At 40.8% G+C, this 22,036-nt stretch overlaps 1 protein-coding gene across 1 annotated transcript in view; it reads left to right on the forward strand.

Moving 5' to 3' along the window:
* The first annotated feature begins 935 nt into the window (after positions 1-935).
* col14a1a (collagen, type XIV, alpha 1a) overlaps positions 936-22,036 on the forward strand; it is a 116,664-nt gene continuing 95,563 nt past the window's right edge. Inside the window, exons 1-4 of the mRNA XM_070911491.1 lie at positions 936-1,029; positions 10,661-10,777; positions 15,271-15,414; positions 16,153-16,248. Of these exons, the coding sequence (XP_070767592.1) occupies positions 936-1,029; positions 10,661-10,777; positions 15,271-15,414; positions 16,153-16,248 (451 nt within the window). The remainder of the gene's footprint in view (positions 1,030-10,660; positions 10,778-15,270; positions 15,415-16,152; positions 16,249-22,036) is intronic.

Raw genomic sequence — 22,036 nt, forward strand, 5'->3', positions numbered from 1 at the left:
GGCCCTTTGACACTGTCTGAATTGAAGGAGCCGGTCGTTCTTCCAACGCCATGGGGTTACCTCCACTCATCAGAGAGAGACTCAATCATGAAACAACTTTTGTTGCACATGCTGTTTTATTCATACGAGTGTCAGCGCGGGCGCGTGTGTGTGTGTGTGTGTGTGTGTGTGTGTGTGTGTGTGTGTGTGTGTGTGTTTCCCCCCGGAGAGAGAACCGATAAGATGTCTGTGTCCATCCTCAAGAGTGTAATAATGAGTGGCAGACTGGAGAGGAGGTGAAGGAGGGAGAGGAAGAGCGAGGGGTAAATGTGGAGGAGAGGGTGCAGAGAACAAGAAGTGAAGGGTGTAAGGAGGAGGAGGAGGGGGACAGGAGAAGAGGAGAGGAGCTGTTGTGTTTGCTCTTGTTCTCGGACAATGACACTCATGAAATGTTCCCTCGCTGGACTGTCGATCAAACTGCCCTCTATCTGTCTGTCTGTCTGTCTGTCTGTCTCTCTGTCTGTCTGTCTGTCTGTCTGTCTGTCTGTCATTCTGTCTGTCACTCCTCTTTCCTTCTTCTGTAAGCTCTTTTGTTCATTTCTTCTCTTCCCTCAAACAAAGTCCTCCACTGTTTCGCCCTCGGCCTGCTCCATGTAGGCGGGGGGCTCGACTGCTGCTCTGCGGTCAGTCTAGACATTTAGACCACTGCTCTGTAATTGTATCTAACTGGATATTGGAAGGAAGTAGCTGATTCCAGATCAGCTCCTTGGGGCCGTGTGTGGGCAAGGTGGGTCTTCTTGACCCACAGAGCCTCTCAGCAGCTGAATGGTGTGTGTGAAACCCACCCTTTCTTTCTGCCTCTAACTGCCTTTCTTTCTTGCTCTGTCTTTCCGTTCCTCAGCATAATCTAATAATCTCCCTTCTCTCTGGGCAGGTCTAGACTGCTGGTTGTGAGGATGTTGTCAACGGGGCAGATTAGGTTGTGTGTGTGGACTCCACTGGTGTTACTGGCCCTAGTTTCCCATTTCCCCAGTAAGGCACAGGGTCAAGGTAAGTACTTTTTCCTCTTCTCCAATCTTCTCTCTCTGCTTTTCACCCTCCCATCCCACGTCTGTCCCTTCTCTCTTTCCCTGCCTTCTAATCGAGCTCTTGTCCCCTTTTTCAGGGGGACTTTTCTTTGCTTTTAAGTCTTCCTCCACTTCCCACCTTGGCCACCCAACCTCTCCCCATCTGTTCCCTTCATCACTCTTCTTCCTTCCCTCAATCCTATAACCCTCACCTCTCTGCCCTCCTCCATCTCCATATCCTTCTCCCTTCCCTTCCCTCGCCTGACCCCTCTGTGTCCTCTCCTCCCCGTTTCCACGTCATTCCTCCCTCCGTTTGATGTGCAGGCTCAGTCCAATCAGATTACATCACGCTCATGATCATATCCCCTCCATATCATCATGCCTTTTCACCCCGGCAGCATGGCAACGCTTGCAACCCCGCTGCCGAGGCTCCCATGCTTCAGAGGGGTTTTAATAAACGTGTTGTATCAGCGCGCTTCAAGCTGTGATGATTTGCTGCGCAATGTGCCGCACAATATATAACGCTCCAGCGTGCTTTGCAATCAAACTCACCTCAGCAAACCTGATTTAATCAAGCCAAGTCTCATCAGAATGTGGGCTGCTGTCTGTTTTGTGCAATGTTTTTGGTCATGGATGTTGAAAATCTGGATGCACTCTAAACAAGACACGCACATTTGAGTTCCAGTGGCTCAAACTGTATGTTAATATGTCGTCATGTGGCATTATTAGCATGTCATGTGCTAAAATGTAACAGATGTCCATTTTTTTCTGAATGAGACTTGAATATTCTGACACACTCTTCCTGCTGCTCTAACTTTATTGGCTTCAGAGCTAAAACCAAACTACCCAGTAACCCTTTCTTATCATGTGATCAAGACCAGGAGGTCAGGTGATTTAGTGACAGTGATTTATTAGTGATGGATATTATCATTTCAACTACAGCTGTAGGATGCTTTGAAAATACAGCTTATTCCAACCAACAGATCCAAAAGCTTTTTTCTGCATTTTATGACTGCAGTGTGTGCGTGGGTGTATGTGTGTGTGTGCAACTACGTGTGTGTGTGTTGTGCATGAGTTCATGGGAGTGTGTATTTGCAATTGGCAGCCTATGAAGTGCAGAGGTTCAGGCCTACCGTAGTTATCTGGATAGAGATCATATGAAAATGACCTCAAGGGACACTTAAACATTTTGCTGACCCTGCTTTGTGCGCGCGCGCGTGTGTGTGTGTGTGTGTGTGTGTGTGCGCATGTGTAGCTCACATTCCTTCCAGGATGTGGAGTTTGAAGAGCAGGGAAGCAGCCGGTCCTGTTCAAAGGAACACTACACACAGAAATCAAATTTATTTTCTCTCTTTGTTCGTTGTTCAAAATCAATAATCCACATATGACACATTTCATCATTTTATTGATCTGTTTTTACAGCTAAATTAAAAAATGAATTCTACCCTAAAAATAATGTATTTTATTTTCGAGGTTACTTTTTGTTTGGGGTCCATTTTTGATTAAAAAACCTGAATGGGTCAGTGTGGGGCTGCTTTATGTTTATTTACCAGTGGAAGTCCTTACTAAACAGTGATTGCTTTGAAATGAAAGGAGGGGTTTTCCCCTACTCTCATTTAGTTCTCACTCTTTTCTTTCCCGTGTTCTCTTCTTCCATCCTTCTCGCTCTGCTTCTCTTCATTTATTTTTTTCGTTTCGTTTCTGCTTTTCCTTTCTTAACAAATTCAAATTTTCATCAGCAGTTGTAGGTCACATTTTTTTATTGCAGGCAGACAGAATCGAGAGGTGAGACAGAAGTGTGAGAGCATAAATTAGGCTGGGATTTGATCCCAGTGAATCACAGCAGAACATGGACGACCTCCCAGACACTGTGGGAGCGTGCCTTGCTCAATCCTTTCATTAGGGAGCATGTGATAGCCATTAATTCTTGCCTGGTCTGTCCCCTGTAAGCTGCAACATCTGGTCAGAGGGGATTTGAGCTTGAGGATTAGTGTGTGTTCTACCCAATGGAGGATGTTTGTATATACAACACAAATGTCTGGATATCATTAGGCACTCCCACTGTAAAGAGTGGGTCAGTCCAGGAAGGTTTTTTTTTCTGCAAGAAATGACTAATGTAGCAAATGATCTGGCATTCACACCTAACCTGTTCTATTTAAGATCATTTAAACTCAAGGATATCCCTTAATTGGTGCATGATTTCATCCTAATCAGGAAATCACAAATTTTACTGTTGCACATGCTTTTTGTCATTGAAACATTTGCTTTTGCATATTATTGAAGAACAGTTACACTGTAAATCTGAGGTGAAATTCTGTAAAACCACCAAAATTACTTGGCAGTGCTGAAATGGAAATATAGTTTGCAACACTGTCTCTTACTAAATATAAATTGTTATATTCGTTGCTAATGCTAATTGTTGAACTGTATTGACTTTTTTAGGAGACAGGATTTGGACACAATATACAGTCTGTACTGCATATAAAGCTTCAGCTACTCTAGATCTTTGCTCCTCTATCTGACCTGTGGGACCGGTTCTGATACTGTTCTTAATCTTAAAATTGAGCAGTGCATCTGAACCCAAAACATAGTGTTGTCATGCCTTTTTGTTAATTAAACATTTTTATATTCAGTCCTGTTCCCTGATGAGTCAGTTAGTCATTTTAAAGATGCTAAATGTGTGTGGGTTGTCCTGTGTTTGTGTGTGTGCGCTTACTGTGTGCATAGTTAATTATTGTAATTGATTTTGTTGATTGGCTGACAGCTCGGGTCAATACCGTGCTTCATGACACATCACAACAGACTTTGTGCTGGAGAACACATTTACAAAGATATAGCACTTTTGTGTGTGTGTGTGTGTGTGTGTGTGTGTGTGGGGCGAATGTGTGTGGCTAGAGGGCAGCCTGGTGAATTAGTATGAGTGAAAGTGTTGGCCAATAATTTCAGCTATAATGAACAGGGAGAGAAGCCAATGATGAGAAATCATTTATTCATAAACAAAAGAGAGGATGAGATGGAACAACCTGTTTTGAATTTAAAAACTGCTAAATTATCCAAACCCAGACTGCCGTCACCTCGCCACTCTGCTGCTGTTGATGGTAATCCAGCTTGTCATAATCATCAGCCACTTTGGACTAAATGGAGCATTGAATCGTTGGAGATGTGATGTGCAGGAGGCTCTCTAATTTTGCCCTGCATGTAGATAATGTTCTGTGATTGTAAATAAACAAAATTAACTTTATTTAATGGGAACATGAGCTAATGATGATTTTTTTGGGGGGGGGAATATGAGGCTTTGGCAAGGACTGATACAGGAACAATTTATAATATCACTCTGGATAGCCAGTTCGCTCTACATCCAACATGCATGCATATGCTGAATTACACAGTATGGGTACTACAGTGTAGGTAGGAACAGTGAGTATCTGGTGAAGTATTTGCAGTCTGAAAAGCATGAAATAGGCTACGAGTGTTTTGGAATATAGACCTGCTTCCCAAAAATCACAGAGTGGAATAGCGTGCAGAGCCTGAAGTGATTCAGGGCTGAGAAGATATTGTACTAGTACAAGGTTGTGAATCGGCCTCTTGAGGTCCTGGTTTTCCTGAAATAACTGATAAAGACTGCCATAGTGCCAAGAAAATGATGCTTGTTTAAAATGAAACTTTCTGGAATCACGTAACCTGAGTTTATAACATATGGGGTGATCTACATGGCTTCCATATATAAATGAAAATTTAAAGAAAACCTCCTTATCTGAGGGAACCAAATAGAAAATAAATGCATTTTCTATTGGCTGTTTTGTCACTTTCTGTAAGCTGCTGTAAACACAGCACTGACATATTATTGCCTTTTAAGTTGATATGGCGAACATGTTAACAAACAGTTGTCTGTTTATACATCAGTTAAAGAGCAATGTTGCTTTGGAGTTGTGTTTGTGTTCATCTGATTAATGTTAGTCCAATATTAACTCCCCCTTTAGCTCTGTTTTGGTCTCCACCAACTCCTGAGGGAAACATCTGGCTCTTTAGCTGCTAAATGATCCTCTATGTTCACCAGCTTAATCACTTATATGTTCACCGGTGACCTAGACCTGGAAATGGCCAGTTTTAGGATAGCAGACTCTAGAATTTAATATTCAATTCTTGTTTATTGGCAATCATCTCCTGCAGAATTCACCTAGTTGAGTATTTCATGGTATTTTTCTCACCGTTGGCAGGCAGGCAGAATATCATGGCTTCCCTCATCATTGCACACGGGGACGGATCATTGACAGACTCTTAATATTCAGCCAGTCCTTAAGAGAGATTTCACACTCACACACTCACACACACACACACACACACACACACACACACACACATACAATGCAGTACAGAGATAAGTGTTGAGGGAAAAAGGCATCACTTACAGGTAAAGCGATGAAAGAGAGAAAAAAGGCGTTAAGCCAGTAGAGGAGTGGAGTTGAAGGGCACAGGAGAGGAGAAGATAGGATAAAAGAGCAGAAGAGAAGACAAGGGAAGAGGAGGAGAGGGAGGAGAGAGTTTAAACCCAAGGATGAGGAGAGGAGATGTGATAAAAGAGTGGAGCGTTCCATGAGAGCAGCAGAAGAGATAAAAAAGCGGAGAGGTGGAAAGAAAAAGCCAGACTGGATTTGGGTTAAGTGCTATCTCCGCGAGCAGAGTAGTTCTTGTACCGACAAGACACTGGCCACATCAAACGACGCGAGCTGCAGCGCTGGATTGGCACTAAACACACACTCTCACACACACTCATACACACTTCCCCCATCTCCCTCATGTACAGTAGCTATCTTGTGGTGACAGTGCAAGCCAGCATTTGTCATCCATAAATCCTGCGTATTAGTGAAGCTACTGTAGCCTGAATAGTCACTGTGGAGTCGGTACGGGGCTAATCTGGAGAGAGGAGGAGGAAACCAGGGAATTAAAGGATGCAAAAAAATAAGGGGATGGGGAGAGGTAGGAGGGGAGAAGAGGAGACAGAGGAAGAAACAAAGTATGGCACAGTATGGAAAAAGCGGAAAAGAGAAGACAAAATTAAGGAGACAATGGGAGGAGAAAATGGATGAGGAGATGAGAAAGATGATGGAAATGAGAGGATAGGGAGAAGTGAGAAAGGGATAAAGAGGGGAGGAAAGAGGCAACCGGCTATCAAAAGAGAGATTGAGAAAAGCTCGACAGCTCAGGGAAGACGACGGGCGAAACACAGCGAAAAAGAAAGTTGAATAGAGAGACTGTTGAGGAAAGAGGGAGAAAGAAGGAAAAGTGAAGAAGAAGAGAAGGGATAGTAAGCAAGAATGGATGGTCAGCCAAATCAGGAGATGGGAAGAAGAAGCTTGCAGAAGAAGTTGAAACAGAGACCAGGGACGAGGGATGGAGAGAAGCAGAGGATTGGACAGCGAGCATTTAATCATCTACCAGGAATCCTTGCTAGCTTTCACCGCTGCTAATCCTGGGAAGAGTCATCCCTTCTCAAACTGGGGCGTCAAGCTGCGCCTGCATCGCTCTAACCTAGATAATTCCAGTTCTTACTGGGCCTCCAAAATACTGTTCTAGTTCACGCTCCCTATAGAGTCGTGAGATTACTCGAGTTCATACTTCAAATTAGACCCGTCTGAAATAACTGATAAAGACTGCCATAGTGCCAAGAAAATGATGCTTGTTTAAAATGAAACTTTCTGGAATCACGTAACCTGAGTTTATAACATATGGGGTGATCTACATGGCTTCCATATATAAATGAAAATTTAAAGAAAACCTCCTTATCTGAGGGAACCAAATAGAAAATAAATGCATTTTCTATTGGCTGTTTTGTCACTTTCTGTAAGCTGCTGTAAACACAGCACTGACATATTATTGCCTTTTAAGTTGATATGGCGAACATGTTAACAAACAGTTGTCTGTTTATACATCAGTTAAAGAGCAATGTTGCTTTGGAGTTGTGTTTGTGTTCATCTGATTAATGTTAGTCCAATATTAACTCCCCCTTTAGCTCTGTTTTGGTCTCCACCAACTCCTGAGGGAAACATCTGGCTCTTTAGCTGCTAAATGATCCTCTATGTTCACCAGCTTAATCACTTAATCAAGAAGAGAAGGGATAGTAAGCAAGAATGGATGGTCAGCCAAATCAGGAGATGGGAAGAAGAAGCTTGCAGAAGAAGTTGAAACAGAGACCAGGGACGAGGGATGGAGAGAAGCAGAGGATTGGACAGCGAGCATTTAATCATCTACCAGGAATCCTTGCTAGCTTTCACCGCTGCTAATCCTGGGAAGAGTCATCCCTTCTCAAACTGGGGCGTCAAGCTGCGCCTGCATCGCTCTAACCTAGATAATTCCAGTTCTTACTGGGCCTCCAAAATACTGTTCTAGTTCACGCTCCCTATAGAGTCGTGAGATTACTCGAGTTCATACTTCAAATTAGACCCGTCTTAAAGTGGCGTTGAATTAAGATTCAGCTGCATGAGGTGACAACATGTCGTTTTGAATTGATTTCTATAATTTTCTGGCGCTGGGGTGATTTTCTTTTTCATTGAGGCCTCAGTGACTCAGACTATTTACTGGAACTAAATTTTGTTGCTAAGCAGTAGTCGCCAAAGTCCTGCCAAACGGCTTGACTTGCATTTACTACCTGGCAAAAAGCTTATGCAAGGAGCTGTTGGGGGCTTGCTGATTCCAGTGGTGTAACTCTTTCAGATAAATGGCTCTGGTTTGTGTGATGTACTGTTGTGCTATATGTGGATATCAGCTCTGTAAGCCATCCGACCAGGATTTCTATAATATTTACGCAAAGTATCTTGAGATGCAGAGAGAGGACGTCCACTGCGTTTCAACGAAAGCATCTAAGCACTTCGATCCAGAGAGAGAGAGTGTGAAATGTTGAGCTCTTGGATGATATTTATGGCTGTACGGTGGTAAAAAAGAACAGACATGAGGGGTAATTTATAGCAGAGACCCTCATGTTCTGTCAGCATCCCCAGCTATTGGAGCTATCATGTCCATAGTCATTAATCACAGTTGCTGTCTCTGGAACAGCCTCCAACTTATAGACATTGACATGTATTCGCAGAATAAAACAGGGTCATAGTTGGCTCATTCATTTTTTACATAGGTTTTTTATTGTGTGTGTGTGTGTGTGTGTGTGTGTGTTCATTGACATGCAAAGCAAAGATCAAGTATTCAAGGCAATGTTCACCCGGTTATTAACTCAATTCACCTACGATCAAGCACACAAGAAATGATACCAGAGTAATAACCTACCAACTCTGTCACAGACTTAAATTATTCATAGATTCCTATTGTGTGGTGTAATTATACCGTTTCATCCTATGCATTTTGAGTGTTTGATAGGTGGCATGGTGATTACTGTGAGTGAGTGAGCAAAATGTAAAACTGTGAAGCGCTGCAGTGTCTCTGCGAAACAATCAAACAGCATCATAAGATCTGGTGATGAAACGTTCAAGAAGTTGCCCTTGTTTGACAACTTCAGACTGGATTCTGTTATTTTGGCTTTAGGAACTGGGACATTAACTTGTGAGGTAATACCATGACTAAAATTTTAAGGATGCTTGGCAGGAAAGTCATGGCTGAAATAATATTTTGGAAACTTTTTCAACTTTTCTCTTTATTTGGATAATTGATTTAAGTAGAGAAAACGTATTGAATTATATATATCCTAGATTATAAACACACCAGCATATACTAAATGTAAACAAAATCTACAGTTTATTACAGTTTTGTGACCCATGTTGACCTGACTTTATTTGTCCCATGAAAGAACCTAAAAAAGACATTTTGTCACTCTGCTAACAAACTGGGTGTGAAATGGACCAGCTAAACTTTTCTGCCTACAACATAACAATACAATAATGCAGTTTGGGAAACACAGTGCTCTCTGATTATGGCCTGAATGGGATTTTCCATTGAGAAAGATGGAGGTCTGTTCTCATCAGCGAGTGAAAATCCTGCACAGTACCCCTCAGGTTTGTCAACATCATATCACCCATTTTTTTCTCTACACAGTTTCTCCATAATGGCTACTGTACAGTCCTTACATGTCATCACTCTATAAACATTTATCACATGCCATTAATTGACAGATCAGCATCAATATTTGTAGGTTGTAGGATTGCGAATGTGGGTCAGCAGTTAAGGTGAGGTGTCCTTCAAAGTGTATTACAGCTTAGAGGGATTCTTTGGCATTTTAAATTGTAGTTCATTCATATTATATATTATCATTATTCCATAGATACCTCTCCATAGCTCCCTGACTGACACGCGTCCAGAGAAGAAAATTACTTGTTTTTGTGTCCCAAAGTTCTCCACCAATTACAATACAATAACTGTCACATTGACATTCAAATTTGAGTCAGAAATACTTTAAAACTGTATTTTTAAGAGTGTTTTAAGTGTTATCCTGACCCCAAAGTTAGTGTACTGTTCACTGTAAGTCAAAGTTTCAATTTAAGAGTAATTTCTGTTGAGGGATCCTTTAAGACAACATGACATGTTTGACATGTTTTTAAAGAGTGCTGACAGGTGAAGTGACTTTACATTGGCAGTGTTATCAGATTATGGATGACAGTGTGCACTCATTTATCGAAACTTTGTAGAAACATATTAAAAATGAGGGGTTTGTGGTGAACTAATATGACAAAATGGTGATATGTGTCGCAGACATAAAGGTTATGTCAGTGACTTTTGTGCTCATCTGAGGTGAATTCGTAGTATTCGTATTCTGTAATACTACATTTCCATGTTGCTGCTGTCCATTCTTCTGTCTGTCTGTCTCTCTGCCTGTGGATTAAAAACAGTCAAATTCTCTTCTGCTTCTCTACCACCTTTTGATTCTAAAAATATGCCATCTATGTGTGCTTGTAAGAAGCCACAGACCGCATACACACACACACACACACACACAGACTCATGCAGACAATGGCTGCTGTCACCACCGGCCACTGCAGATCTGTTTTCATTGACAGAGAGCTGGAAAGTATAGTGAGCTGCTGAGGATGCTTCTGTAAACCCATCATATCTCTGTGATATTGTATAGATCAGAAATGTACACTCACACATTGGCATAGGTAAAAAGCTTTTTTTTCACTTCTCTTTGCTGGTTTGTAACAGTAATTTAAATCATCCCTCCTCATATCACTTTTCCTTGTATGTATCTTATACAGAGAATTTGACTGGGAATAGTTTCTTCTAAATCTGTGCCTTTTTAAACCTTTTTCATGCTGCTTTGAGCTGGAGCAAACTGAAGCTGAGCTGTACGCCATGCTGACTGGCTTTGTGTTGCTCTCATGGATACAAGAACTTCAAATTTGAAATTCACTCAGCCCTCTCTCTGTCCTTCTGTCTGTCCATTTATTCATTTCCTCTTTGAGTCATTTTGATTTGTGGCTTTTTTAGGGGGCAGGTTTTGTGGTCTTGGCGGTGTTTCTGGGTTTAACCACTAACTTGTTGTCATGTTAACATATGTTAACTGGTGGCTGGGAACTTTTTATTTCTTATCATTTTCATTCATCAACATATTATTTATTTCCAATCATTCCCTGGCTTTACTGAAGCTGATTTAAATGTGGTTAATTGTTTTTCAGTGCCAGTCCCAAGGAGGCTCCGTTTTAAAGTGCTGAGCTCCAGCAAACTCCTTGTTTCATGGAAGGAGCCCAAAGGAGACTTTGACAGCTATCTATTCCTCTACAACAGTATACCAGGTAGGATAATTTTGCTGTATACACACACACACACACACACACACACACACACACACACACACACACACACACACACATTATGTACACACACACAGAGATGCCAAAGAGAGTGGGACCAAATTTTGGGGGGAAGGATCCCATTATGACTTGGATTTTCTGTCTGTCAGGAAGGATTATGTAATTTACTTCTTATCAAAGCTCCTTTGAAGGGATCACACTCTTGAGAGATGTGGAGGACTCAAAGTTTGTCCTGCACCTCTGCCAAGTTTGAGACAAAGGAATGTTTTTGCTGCATACGTGGAACCTGTCAGCAGTTTTGAAAATGGGACTGATGGGTACACAGTACAGGAGGACCTACACTAACTCATGATGGAGTTCAGTCCAGGACAGATGAATGATAACGGCAACCATAGTAGTCATTTATTCAGTATTAAACTGAATTATCACTGTGTGGAGTTGTGGGCATGATGGGTGCTTGACATCCAGCTTTTATCCTGCATCTGTCAGTCGATCATTGAACAGACACAGGGCATGACCTCGTCTCTTTCTGGGCATGCACAGTGTAGTCAGTAATGACCCTAATTACCACTGACATCTCCTTCATCATGTAAAAGTGCACCTGCCTGCACAGCCATACATCTCCATCGCATCAATTCCTTAACCATTGCTGCACCGCTGCCTGCATTTGTTCTGTAGGCTGAACACTGCAGACAATTCTTTCGCAGCCGTTGTAAAAATGAGTAAGGAGGACTGAATAAGCACTCTGTAACATAAAATCTGTTTCTCGCAAACAACCCTTTGCGAGAAACGCCTCGTCTGACAATTTCTTGCTTCCTCCGACAGCTGAAAAGAGAAGAAAAACTGAAATTTATGGCCACTTCCTTTCAGGGAGGAGTGCAGCAGTAGCTCACTGGCATTTAGCAAATGCAGTAAAAAAAATCGACTCACAGTGTCTTTACTATATCCATATGCTATGTGGTTAATAAAGCCTTCTTTGATAATAATTGTCCTGTGTCCTGATGTCCAGTCTCTTCTGTCTCTTGGTCCATCTGAGTCAGACGAGGTGAACACCCATGGTAAAGCTTGTTAACACTGGCTCAAGTCCTTTTGTTGAGAATAAAACACAATTTTAGATCACAAAAGGGGCTGTCAGAGTGGCAGCTAACCTTTTTGGCTCAACATAATATCCCTTTTCTCCTCAGAGCTTTTCTAAAAAGGAGCAACTAAAGTGCAACTGGATAAGGATTCAGGTTTTTGGTCAAAGCAGATGACTCATTTTTGCCAACAAAAATGACAGCTAGCTGGGTTTTTTTCTTACTGCTTATATTCCTTAAAACATTGTCTCTGTCAGTTTTCCCACATTACCAGCCTGTATCATTGTGGATAATGTAACCCATGTCTTAGGCTACTATATCAAAAAGTCTTTAACTTTAGCCTGTGCTGTCCAGTGGCTTTATTCCCTATTCTATGACAGGATGATGCATGAATTAAACTAAGAGAAGCGCTTATTGGAAGTCTGTTAAACAGCCTGCCAACAATTCTGAAATTCAAATAGTGTGGGTTGTGTCTGTGTGCACTTCCATATCTGTGTGTTATTTATCAGTGCCAGATGTCTATATTTACTCTCTTAAATCTCAACGGGGATGAAGCCAAACCCAGCAGAAAAAAAAGTATTTTTTAGGGAATGCAACTACAACTTATTGTTACACTGTTGCTGCAACCAATCCGAGGAATAATTTGGGTATTGGAAAGTGTGTTTGCTTTTCAAGCATTGGAAGATACAATAAGTGGTTGTGGTCTCCAGTTGTGGTCTCTGAGGTTTAAAATAGGTTGTAGTATTTATAGTACAGGAGGATGTGCATTAGACAGTGGAAGCACATCTGTGTTGTTTAGCGCAGTCCATTAACAACTTTTTACCACATGCATTCTTGTATAGATCAACTTTTATGTCGACCTATCGCATTAACTTCGTGTAAACAAGTTTTAATTTGCCCATCTGCTCATGCATAAAATATAGAGAGCCAATCACAATGAGGTGTTGCCATGTCAACCAGGTTAACTGGGGTCACTGGGGTCCCATAGAAGAGCTGATTAAGATCAGCGCACAGCCGCTCACCTCTGTTTAAGAACAGAGGTGAGACGGTTAACCAGACGTACATTTGCAAAACCAACTACTTAGTTCTCTTAAAGTCATGTCTCTAATAGAACCGAAAATACTGTTTGAAAACACTTCTGAGGAGGATGAATCTCATCTACTAAGTTTTCGAATGCAGTGTCTTCTTCGCCTCACTGTGGTGTGCCTAAGCTTAATGGGCTCTATACCACCCCCTGAGGCCGGAGGCCGGAAAAATACACCCAATGGTACTTGACACTTGTAGTGGCTGTTGTTTCCCCTAATGCTAATGCTACAGTTGAAGCAGGTCATAGGACTAAAATAGCGGTAATGGGCTAGCATACTGGAAGGATGCTTTAGAAGCATTTAGATATCACATCTAATTTTGAAACGTTTCATGGGGGCAAAGCTGATGAAACATCGTTAAGTTTGGCTCGAAAAAGAGGAGGACTGTAACTGAAACCATGATATTTAATGGCCATGGAGACATTTTCAGCTAGACAGACAGGCGGAGACTGGGTAATGTTACGAGGTTGAGGGATACAGGTTTTTATCATTATTCTTTCTCTCTCTGTATGAGAGCATTTATTGTATAATTTATCAGACTAGTGAAGCCACTTTGTGTTCTTGTGTGTTATAGATTATAGCCTTTGTCTAATTTTAACTTAACTTGTGGCATTTTTATACAATATTTTGTTGTTGCCTGAAATGCATTTTTTGGCCACTATAAAGAAAACAACATGGCTGTGTGTACTTTCTGATGATTGTCCCAGGCCTGTGTTGCATTTGTGATGAAGCATTCTTGTTAATCAGAATGCCATGAAATTCCAGCCAAAGTCTTTATATTTTTCTGGTTTAAAATGAATGTGACATCAGTTTTAAAAACAAGTCAAGCATTAGATGTTGTGCTGTAATTTTTCCAAAGTCTTCTTAATTAAACTTAATATGGGGAGATGATGAATTTAATGGGTTTTCCACAATTGAGTCATCCCACAAACTGCAAGCTGTTTTGGATATCATGGAAACAAATCTGATCAACATTTATGTAACTTCAGTCTTTGGAAAGCAAATTCAACTTTCAACTAATTTAAAGGTAGAATAGTAATGACTTATCTTTGGAGAGAGTCAAGCTAGCTGTTTCCAGTCTTTATGCTAAGCTATGATAATTGCCTGCCATCTGTAGCTTCATATTTAGCACACAGACATGGGAGTGGTATTGATCTTCTCATCTAACTCTCGGCAAGAAAGGGAATAAGCATATTCTCCAAAATGTTGAACTATTTATCTAAGTCTTAACACTTCACACCAAGTGTAGAAAGTAATGAGGCCCAATTCTTTTCATTAAAAAGACTAAACAGGTGATTGCAGGTGAACTCTTTGACCCCTTGCTGTTGAGGGAGAGATCTATGTAGGTAAGGAAAGGACTGCAAAGTTTAGAAAAGGGTGTTTTGACATGACTGTCAGTGCAACAGTTGTCATGGTGACTCAGTGAATGCCTACCCTTCACTTTGAGCCCTAATATTTGGTTGATTGACAGTAGTTTGGTTCCCCTGCACAGATTCTGGCTTGTGGTGTGAACACTGATCCATGCAGTTACCTCACCTGACCTGCTGTCCCCTTCTGTAGGATTTATCATCCTTCTCCTAAAGGCGTCATTAGTCATCACTCTGCAGACACAGGGGACAGAGGAGCTGAGGAAGCACACACACACACACACACACACACACACACACACACACACACACACACACACACACACACACACACAGCTTATTGATGGCCAAATTGATTGCAGGGTCAAAATTGAAATGGAGTGATAATGTGACCCGTTGGCCTGATGGGGATTAACTGCTAAGGACAGAACACAAGCGCACACCCGCTTGTTTCTATGTGAGGATTGACAATTTATTTTAGGAACAAATTGTATTTTCTTACCTCAAAACCTAAAAACAACTTTAAACTTTATTGTATCTCTAAGCTTCATCCACTAGACGTAAAAATAACAACAATAACAACATCAAAAATTGAAACTTTGGACCCTCAAAATGTCTTGGTTTTGGACTTTTTTCCTTTTCTTTTTTTGTCATTTCAGTATTTATGGGAAGATATAAATATCCTCACAAAGACATGGACACACAAACAAATCCACTAAAAAAATGAAACATTTCAACCTTGAACGTAATGCTTGCCTGCCTTCAGAATGAAGAATGTTAATCAGCTCCTCTGCTGAATTAACTTCATATTGGCTCGGTCAGGAGAATACTAATATTTTGCTTCCAAGCAACTGAATATAGCAACAAGGAATGAAAAACACTGGATCAAAATATCCATGAGTCTAACCTTTGCCCCCCTGCCTCTTCTTCTTCTCTCTCTCTGTTAGGTGGTCACCAGAGGGAGATCATAGTATCTAAATCTGACACTAAGGTGTTGATAACAGACTACAACCCCTCTAAGGACTACACTGTCAGTGTCATTGCTGTCAGTGGCAGTGAGCAGAGCAGACCACTTCAGGGCAGACATAAAGGTGCGTTCATGCATTTTACTTTTTTGCTTCTAGTCTATTCTATTGCTGTACTGTAATGTAGCTTCCACATACACATACACATGTTGTGCTCTACTCTTAGCCTCTGCTCCACTGTACTATACTCCTCTACTCTATTGTACTGTATATACTGTCTTCACTACTCTACTCTCTACTGCGCCTTTATTTTACTTGACACCACACCACTATAGTCTCAAATCTTTTTTCACCTTCTTCTTGTCTCCTCTCATTTCCTCTCATTTCCTTTCCTCTCTCCTCTACTTTGTTCCGATATGCTATAGTGTGCACCTCCATCTCGTTTCCTCCCCTCTCATCTTCACCCTTACTTCTTGTTTCTTCTCCTCTCCCTTTCTCTCTTTTACTCATCTTTCTTCCTGTTTCCTCTCTAATCGTTTCCTTTCCTTACATTTCTTTTCTTCTTGTTTCCTCTTTTTTCTCCCTCCTCTCCTCTCCTCTCGTTCCCTCTCCTAGCCTATTCTCCACTTCCTCTCCTCCTTTCTCCTCTCGTTTCCTTTGCTCTCCTTGTCTCTGTAATGCTGTTCTCAACTTTGTTCCGATGCACTGTAGTCTACTTTTAATTACCATATTCTACTCTGCTGTTGTTCAATTAGTATTGATGTTTGTGCTTTCCTTATTGGCATATGTAGATCCAGATAGAGAAAAGACTCTCGAATAAAAAAACATTTATTCTATGGGATTATGCTGTTTCCTCTGCTGCAGCTGAAAGAGGTGAGAGTGACGGAGGAGAAAAGACTGAGCCCCAGAGGCAGACTGATTCAGTTGTACCTCCTGAGGATGCCAACGAGATCTCCGGAGGTAGGACAAACGCACACAAACACTGTTTCCAGGAGAGGCGGTCATTTGCAAATCCTGCGCTCACATGAACGTATAAATAAAAGGAACTGCGCTAAGTAGGACTCTGCTTAAAGAGTCCCCCAGTCAGTTGCCATAGTGATGTTTGGAGGTAGGAAAAACAGCCATTGGTGCTTTCTTTAACACCAGCTCCATAGAACAGAAAGCCAGAAAATATGAGCCTGGTGTCTGTCCATGTTCAGTTGGATCCCACTGTGAAGTGTTTCTCCCATGCAGAGTTTGTGCACAACCGGTTAACAGCAAAATCTACCTTTTTTAAAGCAATACCCAGACAGACATTAGCCTGGTGGTCTACTTACCCACCAAGTGAGAGCAAAGATGCCAAAACCATCTATGCTTCAATGGTGGATCATTCACAGTGGTTCTTTATGGAAACTCTTTAGCATATGCAACGCTGAGTGATATTAGGTGACTGTGACTCCTGATATTAAGCGATGAGTGGCCCACAATGTTCACTTGTGTCTGTGCGGTTGCCTGTTCATTTGAGCTCTCCTCCCCAACAGGACCGTCTGGCTTTTTCTCTGTTTGTTATTGAAACCAAGATGTTCTTTCAGTTGGCAGCATTAATGTCCTCCATATTTAAATGCCTAATATTTCAACCTCTCTTGAAATGTGAGAGAAGAAAGGAATGCTTTCATTTTCATCTTTAGTGTATGTCTCTGCTTACATAGAAACCGTCCTCTGATGATTTCTTTAGCATAACCGGCAGGAAATCTTTGGCTATAGAATAATTGATCGTTTGTAATATGGTGGTGTGTGTGCTGTTGAGTGAGTGTGCTCATGTGTGTATTAGAATGATGAAGCTGGTGATTTTCAGACATGAACGATGCTTGTGGCCAAGTTTGAGACTCTAACTGCTGCTGATGTGTGAATGTGTGATTGTTTTTACAAGATTTAAAAGTCACTTTCTGTGACATTTTCATTATTGCCTTCAAGCCTAAAGTGTACACAAAGACAGAATCTCATTAGTTGGTGGTAGGGTGCTTATTATTGAAACACACTTTATTTAGGCTGGCTTATTTGTTTTTGTATGCAGGGTGATCATTTATCATGGGGCACTAAAAGAAAGATACTCAGGAAGTTGCGATTACTGAATATGGTTTAAAAAAGTCATCATTTTTATAGACTATAACCCTTATATATTATTTGCACAATATCATTTTACTCTGTAATGCTATATGTGCATATTTTGCTGAATGAGCAAGAGAGGGACACACACACACACAGACTGAGCGATTAACCATGTTATAAAGCTTATTTATAGACACTTTGCATCCGTGAATACATAATGAATTGGCTCTTGGGTGGAGATGAAAACACATCGATAGTAAATCAAAGCAAATTTCATATTGACTGCAATCCCTGGTAACACTTAAAGTGACCTTATCACAATGTATTAACCTGCATATTGAGCAATGGACAAGTATTGGTTTCACAATAAATAATGTGTTATTGTAGGTGGTGGCTAGAGTCCACCTGTTCAGCTTAATTAGCTAGTTAATAAACAGCCATCAGGTGAAAGTGATGTGTTTTTGTATTTTTTCTCTTTGGAACCACACACACATACACACCCAAGTGTGCAGAAAACCTGTTTGGAGTAAAGATTCATTGGTGGGATTTAAAGTCAGGTCCATGTGCACCGATGCCCCACAGGGATCACAATCAAATTAACTAGATATCCCAGACAAGATTAAAGCCCACATAAGAGTTATACAAAAAGAGGATATGTTTAGATTCTTCACACAACAAACTTTTCCTTTCTGGAAAATACTGCATTGTCACTGTGCACTATGCCATCCTTACGAAAAGCAACAAGAGCTGAAACACAAAAAAATGTTTTGAAAACATGAAATAAGCCTTGTTGTTTTGCGAGTGATTTCAGTGGATTTGTTTTCAGCTCCCACCGATTTGATTCTGTGGCTCATCGTGACAATTAAACTCAGGTGGTGCAGTAAAATCTCTACATTATAAATTGTGTGGTGACCTTTAGACATTGTTATTTTTGAAAGCCAAATTCGATTTTTGTGCGTTTCTCAATCAACCGTAGAGAACAACATGGAGTTAGAGCAGATTTGAGGCTGTTCACAGCTGTGCTATCTCTTATGTGAGCTTGCACAGTGAACCTGCCTGCAGTGCACTTATTCACAAAATAGAAACTTAACTACCATTGAACCCAGACTGAAATTGTAACTAAAAATAAAAACTAATGAAAAAGCATTAAACTGTATTGACTCTCTCCTTCTCAAACACACAGAGAAGTCTAGATCTCTGATGTTCTTTTCTTCCTCTTTGTCTCTCTTGTCTCCTTCCCTTGTTCCAGTCAGTAGGTAGATTAAAAACTGGATTTCCTTCAGTCCGCTGTTATCAGACCCACTCACCATTCACTGCAGCAGAGGTGACCTTGATTGGTGTTCTGCCTCGTACCTGTTGGGGATTATGATAATATCCTGCTGTGCTTCAGTAGAATAGAATTTCAATGTACTGTAGTGTGTGTGTGTGTGTGTTATTGCCTGTGTGTGCAGCTTTGTGTACTGATAATGATAATGTCTCATTGTGGATCAACAGAAGTTGCTCTTTTATGTTGTACTGTAACGTGCTTCTCTTTCTCTCCCTCTCACGCTCTGTATGTGTGTATTTATGTTCTACAGTGATAATAACAATGTCCCACAGTGCTCCAAAGAGATAGTGTTATATGAAGTATCCCTCTGTGTGTGTGTGTGTGTGTGTGTGTGTGTGTGTGTGTATTAGCAACGCTAACCCAGTCCGTCACCGCTTTGTTCCAGAGTAGTAATCAGCTCGCTTTTATGTCAGGGTGGGTTGTTTACAAAACCTTTCATTAACAGCTGGCTCATATTCTCATCTCCTCTCTGATGTGTGTGTGACTTGTCTGATGTCAGCGACACACACACACACACACACACACACACACACACACACACACACACACACACAGTTATCTTTTTGCACTCTAGACAGCTGTGTGCACACTACCTTTTATGTGTGTGCCTCACACCTCAGTCAAGTATTTGCAAAGAAATTGCAGTGTTCTTTCACTCTCCAGTAGTTTCATTATAATGACAAATTATTTTGGATGGATTCATACAAAAAAGTGATGTGAAAAACTGTAATAATGTGAATTTCCCTGCATGAAACACTGTTTTGCATCTCAACTTGGCAAGTCAAGGTCAAAAAAATGCAGAAAAGAAAGGAAAATAGAAAGAAAGGAAAAAATGCAGCAAAGTTAAGCTTGTTATCTTTGGCAGTTTATATCAAAAGCATCCTGGCTAGTGTGCGTCTGTATGTGTACAGGGGTGTTTGTGAGCATCTAAGTAAGTTGGTATGAAGTTGCTTTTGTGTGTGTTAAAGTAGAGGGGAGAGGGCCATTAGCTAAAGGAAGCATCATGTAACATCCTCCACACTAAAATAACTACCTTAGCCACCCACTTTTGTTCTAAACTACTCTACAAATTACTAAACTGTGTCTTGCAGAGCTTAAGCACAGGCTGCTCTGAACTAAATACAGACTGTCCATTCCAGCAGCTTTAAATGAAACAAAATTTCTGTCTGCTCTTGGGGTGTCATTGACTGAGTCGGGCTCTGAGCAAACAGGAAAGATTTTAAAGGGATATTTTACCTTCGTTTGTAGTCTGTCCAAGTTCCCCCATATTCATGTCAGTCATTTGTAGGTCTTGCACCCTAAAAGTCGATGATTCGAATCATCGGTCAGGGACTCCCGAGTCAAATCTCAGTTTGGAGAGAGGACTGAAGCATTTTTTACAGCCTCTAAATCAATCAGTGATCTGAGCACCGGATTCAGCTGCTCACTGCTGGAAGATGTGAAGAGAATTCCTTTTCTCCATGAATATCAGTTTCTGAGTCAAAGTGTCTGACTTTCTTTCCTTTTTGCTGTGTCATTGTCTGCAGAGAAAAGCAGGATAAATACCTAGGCAATGCTTTAAAAAAAACTATTCCTACTGTGCAGGGTAGAAATAACACAAAACTGTGAATCAGATTCCTCTCCCAAATTTCCAAGTCGCATTGAGCCTTAGTTGTGCACTGTGTTGTATCATTCTGTCCAATCGGTGAAGTTGTTCATTGTGTACTCTTTGTTAATGAGTAACATTAGAGAAACATAATTACTGTGAAACATAATTGCCTGTCTTTATCCCTCCCTAACCAACCTCCAGTAGTTACTATGAATGCACAGGACACATTTTACAAGTTGAATTGAAAACTTAAATACAGCAACATTTTTTCAGCTGTTTTTCTTTACACTGATCAAAAGGAAGTTTTTTTTTCTATGAATCTGAAGAGGTACGAAGAAAGGTGGGAGAGTGAGGCATACTGGGTGAATCATAAAGCAACAGAGACGGAGGCAGTGAGAAAATATCAATGTCCCTTGTGAAATTGTACGTGTGTGAATCATTCAGAGGTCTATCTAATGATATCTGAGCAGGTTAGAGACTGAAGAGAGACGTTGCTTCATTGAGAGCACTCTGTGTGTTGCAGTTAGGTTACACGAATCTAGTCTTAAATATTCCATTTTTCAGTAACATTCCTCAAAGAAAACTTTCATCTCTGGACATTGTTGTAAATCAGCTCGTGATAAAATCAGTTCTATTATAAACTGGATGGATTATGAAAAAAAGTAAGATAATAATGAATGAAAAAAACATTTTCAGTTGCTTGCCAGCCGGAGTATATTTTCCACTTGTCAGTTTGATCTCTGCCAACAAAAGACTCTCTCTGGGCTCCTTAATCAGCTGGCTGCATTAAAAAATGGCGGTTTCAGTGCTTGACATTCATACTTTATTGTCACAGTCTTAAGTGTCAAAACATCGACTTCTATATTCTTTCCACTTTGGACTGAGACATGGAGACAGCAAATACTGTGTAATGCTATTACACACAGGGCCACATGATGTCAGTTCAGGAGGTTGCCATCTTTGTTCGCTTGATTCAGTGGTTCCATTTTGGTTAATCGTCTCAGAAACTATCAAAAGCTTCTCTCCTAGAGGCAACATTACTCACATTGTAGTCACCTTTGATATCTATATATAATTATCAAAAGTGTTTTTTACATGGATTATTGTCATAGAAGGTTTTTGAGCCATGGCTCTAGAGACGGCAATGTCGGTCACTTGGTCTGTCACCACTTTGGCCCAGACTACAGTATCTCAGGAAATGTTAGATGGATTGCCATGAAATTAGGTACAAACAGTCATGATCCCCAGAGGATGAATTCTACTGACTTTTCTGATCCTCTGACTTTTTCCTGTAGCACCACCATGAGCTTTGCATTTATGGTTTTGAGTGAAATGTCTTGACAACTATTGGATGGATTGCCATGAAAATTAGTACACAGACTCGAAATTACTCTTAACTTTTCGTACAGCGCCATCATCAGGTCAAAATTTCAGTTTGTTCAATACTCTGGTTTATGACCAAATACCTGCAAAACTAACAGCATTATATTTAGTGCTAATTTTGGCTATGTTAGCATGCTAACATGCTAAACTGAGATTGCGAACATGGTACAGCTGCTAGCTGCAGACTCTTCTTGTCTATTCTTTGTTTCTCTATGATAAAGATGATTTTACTGTAATTAAAGAAAAACTATTTCTGTTGTTCTCTTCTAGATTGTGAGAAGCAAAGGTCAGTGTTGGTTCCTTTTATCCATGAGGATGACCTTTCCCTAACGTTAACCAAGTGCTATTTGTTGCCTAAACCT

The sequence above is a fragment of the Enoplosus armatus genome, chromosome 9, assembly GCF_043641665.1.
Source record: "Enoplosus armatus isolate fEnoArm2 chromosome 9, fEnoArm2.hap1, whole genome shotgun sequence".
Taxonomy (NCBI): Eukaryota; Metazoa; Chordata; class Actinopteri; order Centrarchiformes; family Enoplosidae; genus Enoplosus; species Enoplosus armatus.